General features: G+C 47.6%; 1 protein-coding gene across 1 annotated transcript in view; it reads left to right on the top strand.

The window, feature by feature from the left end:
* The first annotated feature begins 838 nt into the window (after window positions 1-838).
* Window positions 839-7,069, top strand: part of NWD1 (NACHT and WD repeat domain containing 1) — a 15,670-nt gene continuing 9,439 nt past the window's right edge. Inside the window, exons 1-6 of the mRNA XM_009895197.1 lie at window positions 839-902; window positions 3,054-3,139; window positions 3,857-3,973; window positions 5,543-5,831; window positions 6,236-6,608; window positions 6,714-6,972. Of these exons, the coding sequence (XP_009893499.1) occupies window positions 839-902; window positions 3,054-3,139; window positions 3,857-3,973; window positions 5,543-5,831; window positions 6,236-6,608; window positions 6,714-6,972 (1,188 nt within the window). The remainder of the gene's footprint in view (window positions 903-3,053; window positions 3,140-3,856; window positions 3,974-5,542; window positions 5,832-6,235; window positions 6,609-6,713; window positions 6,973-7,069) is intronic.

Raw genomic sequence — 7,069 nt, 5'->3', positions numbered from 1 at the left:
GGGCCTCTCCTGAGGTGGTTGCACCAGTTACCTCCTCTCCCTGCGCATTCCAAAGGCATTTGGACAAAGATTTTGTTTTTCCACTTGTTCTCTGTTGGCAGCTGCAGTTTCCTGCCTTTGAGCTTGTAAATTACTACATTTTTCTTTCTACCTTTTCCCATGTGCTGCTTTTTTGGGGACAGTACCCCCCAGTCCAAACGTAGCCACAAAGAAGTAAATATTTCTTGTGCACAGTTTAAACACCTTTTAGTGAATTCACTCTTGCACAGCTTGACAGAAGGCAAATAGTGACGGGGCACAGGCATACATAACACAGGATGTTAAGAAACCTACTTTAAATGCCTGAGTGTCTGAACCATAAATGACATCGCTGCTGGCAGGCTTACGTGATGCTAAAATACAGAGACAATTATCTGTAAAATAGTCAAGGGTGGTGAACAAAGGGAGCTCAGGTGTACGGCACCTGATAGGGAGCACATTTAGTGCTTGGAAAGAGACCGTGGGGATTCAGCCCAAGTGACAAACACTGGTTGCTATAGAGATATCTGTCCTCTTCAAATACAGATGGATCGCTCCAGGATGCGGTGAAGTTTCACTGCATCTCAGTGCAGACAGTCAACCATCTCCCGCTGTCCCTGTCAAAGTAGCTGAAATTTTCCCAGGCTTTCCTTAAAAGAAGGAGCATCCAGCTTTCCGGAGAGGGGCACCACTGACTGGTGTTCATTGCTGTTAGTCATCTCCTCTCTAATGAGCAACCTCTGCGGAGGAGAGCTGAGGGAGCCCAGAGAGCAGCATGAGCTTCAGTCCAGATACACGCCGGGATCTTCTCCGTGGGAAGATGGTTCCTCTTCCTTTCCAGCCCTCCAGCCTGGTCCGAATCTTCATCAGCTCAGTTTTTTCAGGTAAATAAGCTGAAAAGTCCTGAAGCTGCTGAATGCATCAGGCACTCTCTGCGAGCGTCTGCAAAGTGTTGCAATGCAATGAGACTACTGTGCTTAGCAGCGAAGCGGTAAGCTTGCAGCTTGATTTGAAAGTGAAGGTGCCCATAATCTGCTGCATTTTATATACAGCTTTATTCTGTCACACCCAATTTGCACTTAGAACATGCCCGAGACGGCAGAATTCTGCATTAGTTCAGGAACTAATGGTATTTGCAGCGAAGCCAAATTCACCCTAGGCGCAGCGCAGCGCCTGTCTGCACACACGGCAGCAAAGTTTGCAGGCTTTCTGGAAACCCTGGGCAACACACATTCGATTCCCATCCGCCACTGTAACAGCAAGAAAGATTTGTGAAGAACTTGTCTTCTTGGACAATATCCAAATATTTCCCACTTCCTCTGCCTGCTGGGACACAGTTGCCAGACTGAGCTCCTAAAGTGGTAACTGGCAGTGGGCAGCAATGACTCAGATTTTCAGGAATTACAAAACTCAGTTTCCCCTTCCCCTGAAAATCATTCACCCCGTCTCCATTTTTAAATAAGAAAACCCAGGCTTACACAGGCTCTCAATTCCACAAAAAGTGCCTTCCAAAGAAAAAAAAAATACTGCAGCATCTCCTCCAGTAGGATGTAACGCGATAAGAAGCTCTTTGGCCAGCGAGGTGTTTCCAAGCCAAGCAGACAAGTCAGCATTTACAGAAACGGTTATCGTTGCAGTTTCTGGGAGGAATGCGTGAGAAGTGCAGACAGTCTGAAATTAGTGGGCATATAAGGACTGAGGTAGTGTTAAGGTTTTACCTACAACACCTGTCCAAGTTGTGGCAGACCTCATGTATTTTCAGGAACAGTTTGGGGATGAAGGACATGACATGTGATTGGATTCTCACCAAAAGACAGGGTTATAAGTTAAACTCGCTCTCTCACTGTAAGGTTTGGAATTCATGTGGGCTGGAGAGTAAAGCGATACAAGGATTTCCTGTAACTGCTGCAACCTTGGTGAGAGGTAATGAATTATTCCAGGGGTATTACACCGAGAATGCTCGCTCCCTGTTGGACAGCAGTGCAGACACGATAATTCCTAAACCAAGGGAGCCCTCTCCTCATCTGACGCTGGCACAGACTTCATTAGTGATCACTTTTCACTTAGAACAGTCCCAAGGAAAGCTGCAGATACAGCCATTCCCCATCCTAATTTTAGCATTGCCTCTTGTACTGCTTTATCATATGATTATGTAGTGCTGTGAATGTTTACATAATTTTGGGGAGAGAATATTCCAGTTCTGAAGAAATTATAATCTCAGATGATATGCAAGGAGAAAAATGCCCTTTATATTCCCTGTGTCTTTTAATTTTGCAGCTGTGAAAAGTATCCATGAATATAAGATCAGTGAACAGGAGAGGGTGTACACGTGTGGGCACTGCGAGTGAGCACTCATGTTTGTGTTCGTGTGCATATATGTGCTTACCTTTTCTCCTACTCGGTTTGTCTTCTTAATTTATCTTAAATTTACCTAGTTTGCGGTTTGATTTAATTCAGCGAATATGTCACTTAAAAGGTGTCACAAAGAGTTTTCTAGAAAGTGGTAATCTCTCTTGTAAAAAGCACAGCAGGGGAAGCGGCCATAAAACTTTCGCAGACTTGACTGTGTATGAAAAGATTCCCTGTGGGTAGAATTGCCTTTTATTGTGGCTATTTATCACTGCCGAGATGGCCAACAGTGTGGCTGAGTGGTCTTAAAAGAGGATGGAGGAGTCGCCGCAGCAAGGTGTAAGAAATATATTTTTCTGGATCGATGCCGCTGTACTGTATTCTGTAACTATGCAATCCAAAATTTCCAGATCCAGAGTTTTCATATTAACAAATAAAAACACAGTGTGGCAAGCCAGTATATAACCTTGAAAATGCACTCACTTTGGTAACAGGCACAAGCCTTGCAGTTATCTGGAAACCACAGTTTTATAAGACTTAACCACAATGCCATCTATGTGAAACTCAACATAGATTAGGTGATAGCAACATGAACTGCATTTTCAGTGCAAGGTCTAAAATGACAAGTAGACAACCTGGCTCCCAATTCCTAACTTCTGGTGTGCTGCACAAATCCTTCCACGCAGACATGGCTACAGAAAGAGAGACCCTCCTGGAGAAAGCATACCCAGAAGCGCAAGCCTTCTGCCAGAAGCACGGCCTAATGTTTGAGGTAAATCACTTCTCTCCTGTCTATCCTGTCCAAAGGCCATCAAAATATGTGTGACGGAGGAAAAAAAAACCCAAAATGCTCATAGGTTTTCCACCTCCTTAGAAGCCTCCTAGGAGTCAAACACTGCTGTACCAATTTCCTAGAAGTTTTGGATTAAGTATAGTTCTATGCTTGAGTTGTAGGGATTTCAGGGAAGAGTTCGGTGGCTAACCATCTTCGAGCGCCTGGACATGAGGGTTTACATCATCCCTTTGTTTCTATATTCAATTGGAAAAAAAGTTCCATGTATAAATTCCACTGGATATACTACAGAGGTAGTTGAATTAGTTCTAATTATACTAATTAGCACAGAACTTCTAGCATAGAAGGGGCTGTTGAAATGTGGAGGATCCTTGTCTTCTGTGATAGAAGAGAGGCTTGAAATGTTGCAGCAAATAACCTACAGTCTCGAGGTTCCTTGTCCTGAAAGACTCCGTTGCTTACTTGGTGATCCATGGTTCAAATCCCCAAGTCTTTCACAGGAGAAATCCCTACCAAGTGATTTTGAATATCTCAGTGTCTCTTGCAGAGTTCCAGAAATTAAAGTTGCATACCACTAGTGTTCAGACTGATCTAAAAACTAAACGTGATAGAATGATTTAATTTTCCCACGTCACTGTTTTCAAGATAGTATTGACTAAAATACTTAAAATACCTTAAAAATGTATTTTTGTGCAGGTAATTGACTTGAGATGGGGTATTTCTGAGCTTGTCGACCCTGATCACACAATCACACAACTCTCTCTAGAAGAAATTGAAGCCTGTCAGAAACTGTCGGCTGGTCCCACCTTCATCGTAAGTGCCAGCACCGCGGTGCCTGCTCCGTCCCTATGGCTAAAGTGAGACATCCAGAGCAGGTCACACACCCTCAGGAGGTCTGCTGGACAAATAAGGTGGTTTTCAAAATTAATTAGCCTGCCTGAGCAGCGTCACAAATCAGCTAGCTGATGGGGCTGAGATGTCAATAACTGCCAGGAGTCCCTAAAAGGAGCACTGACAGGCACACACATACAGTCCAGCCCCGAACACAGGGGCTCTTCAGAGCAGAAGATAACAGGGCTTGTGTGTATTAACTAACAGATAGAAGAGGCAGATGGAGATACACGTAAGGCAAGAAGCTCTTGCTCTAAGCCTGCTTCCTGACCAACACCTCAATATTGAGGAGATCTTCTCCTAAGGAATAAATACAAATTCTCCATGCAAAGAACCAGAAAGGAAAATGCCATAGCAACCACCGGGGACAGAGCGGGGCGCCACGCTGCAAGCTCATACCTGTTCCGTGCTTCTGCCCTACTTGTATCCCTCTGATCACTCTTTCTGTCCACTGAAAGCTCCCCACAGCAGCAGCCCACCTCAGCTTCCTTGAAGCGCTTTGGTGACAGCCTTGAACAGAAACCCACACCCAGAACTTTCAGCCTTGCAGGAGAAAGGAGGCTGAGACACCTGCAGAAGTGCCAGGTAGCTTCCTCAGGTTGTTTTGGTTTTAGAAAGGGAGAAAGCAAGTTTTGGTGAACAAAGAGAATAAATATGCAGTCCCAGGAGGCATATTTGAAGCCACAAGTAAATAAATAAGCAATTAAGTATTTGTGTAAGTTGTGACTGATTTCCCCTGAGACACTTTCCGCAGAGGCCAGCAACGGAGAGGCAGAGACCATGCGAGCCTCACCACAGCGACACCGCACCCACGAGCTCCCTGCAGCTCAGAGCTCCGCTATCAGCGCCGTTCGGCACACGCAGGTGGCACTAGCCGGCACTCGGGCAGTGTCTCCCTCAGACTGGCTCTACGTGTGTACGTAGAAATCTCCGTAGAGCCAGCGACAAAGGTTTGACTACTCCCTCTTTCCTTTACGCACCCCAGAAGGGCCCTGCTCAAGGATTACACTGTGGGTTTGTGCTCTGAGCTCATTCTGGCTGTTTCCCACCTGCACGGACACAGGACGCTGACCTCTTTCAGGATCCCCCTCTTCCCCAGCTCAGCCTTCCGTCCTAATCACAAATGCCCAGGCTCAGTCCTGTTCCCTTAATTCTTCTCCACCCCAAAGCCAATTTTTGGTCGAAGTCCCCAAACCCATTCTGCTCCGTGCTTCCACGGCCTCACCTCCAGCACTCTCCCCCCGCAGACCCCCTGTAAAGGCCTGAGGGTCAGCTGCCGTAAAGCCGCTTCTCCCCAGCCATAGGGCAGGCTGGGACTCTGCCTGGCTGTCCCCAGCCGACACGGAAGCCACACAGGCGCTGTGGTTACCAGCAAGTTTTCTGAGCAGCCCTCCCTGGCAATCCTAGGTGCTACGGCAAGCGGCCAGTCCACATCCCAGCTGTCACCGCAGAAGCAGTGCCTGAATGCCGGACCTTTTTTGCTTGTTGCAGGGACTCCTGGGGGACCACTGCGGGCACCAGCCTGTGCCTCGGCTCATTGCGGAGAAGGAATTTGAGGCCCTAACTCTGCAGCTGTCAGAGGACGCTGCCCAGCTCCTGGCACAGTGGTACTGGCGGGACGAGAACGCGCTGCCCACCTGCTATGTGCTGCAGCCGGCGGCCGGGCAGGGCTGGCATTGCCTGGAGGGACGCCTGGCCGCAGCGCTGCGCGTGGCAGCGCGGAAGGCAGAGAGGTGTGGGCTGCTCAGCCCAGAGCGGAGGCGCTGCTACCACAAATCAGGTGTGTTCTGGCAGGGCTGTAATGTCCTTCTAACCAGGGCTGTGAGGGAGCACAGCTGCCTGTTTCAGGACAACATGACATTGCATACAACAGGAAAGATGCAGGGAAGGAAGAGACTTGCTAACTCCCTGCCGTATCCCGAATCCTGCAGAGGGAGGTTGGTGCTGACGAGCAAACAGTAATACACCAGATAGAAATGTTTCTCCTTTCCCCCCCCAGTCTCCCTGAGCACATCCAGGAGTACGCCCAGCTCAGAGGACATGGGCAATGCTGACCTGCTAGTGTCATGGGGAATAGAGAAGGACCGAGGGATGTCACATTGATGTTGATGGATGGCTTTTCCTGTGTTCTGTGCTGAAACCAAATGCTCACATCTCCCTTCTTTTTTTTTTTTTTTTTTGTAGCGATTGAATGGGAGATTGAACAGGGTCTCCTGCCTAGCCAGCAGAGCAACCCGGGGACTTTCATATTCCTCAGAAATGTTGAGGATTCCAACAGACAAATTGGGCACGGGACAACCAGTGAGCTGTTAGAAAAAGAGGACAATCTGGACAATGAAGCAAAACAGCTGTTCAGCAACCTTAAAGCAAAAATTGCAAGCTGTTATCCCCAATACCTCAAAGTACACACACTGGCATACAGTAAAGACTCTGGGAACCCTCAGTGCAAGGAGAACAACAAATACCTGAAACAACTTTGTGAGCAGTTCACTGCTGTCACTAATCACCAGGTTTTAGAGAATCTTCGATACCGAGGACAGATCAGTGAGGAGCCAGGGCGACTTCTGCAGGAGCTGGGCCACCACACAGCTCTGTGCCTGAAGAGCTGCAGATTTTTCTGTGGGAGACAGAATTTACTGGATAGCATTTTTCACTGTATCAGGCAGAACAATGATAAAACCCACAAAACCCTCATCCTTTATGGGCCACCAGGCTGTGGAAAAACAGCTGTGATGTGCAAACTATCTGAGCAGGTGCAAGCTGTTTTAGGGCAAGACAGTGTAGTTGTGATTCGTTTGCTGGGAACATCCCAGCCCAGTTCTGCCATTCACAGCCTGCTGAGGGATATTTGTCTCCAAGTGTGTTTAGCATTTGATTTGCCACCACCCCCAACCCAGACCAAACAAGCCTGCAGTGATTTGGTCTTGTTTCTCAGTAAACTCCTCCTCACTGTCTCCCGTTGTGGCACACAGACACTGGTGGTGTTCCTTGACTCTGTGGAGAGATTACTTCCTGCTG

The sequence above is a fragment of the Charadrius vociferus genome, unplaced genomic scaffold, assembly GCF_000708025.1.
Source record: "Charadrius vociferus isolate BGI_N301 unplaced genomic scaffold, ASM70802v2 scaffold291, whole genome shotgun sequence".
Lineage (NCBI taxonomy): Eukaryota > Metazoa > Chordata > Aves > Charadriiformes > Charadriidae > Charadrius > Charadrius vociferus.
This window is presented reverse-complemented; position numbering and strand designations above follow the sequence as displayed.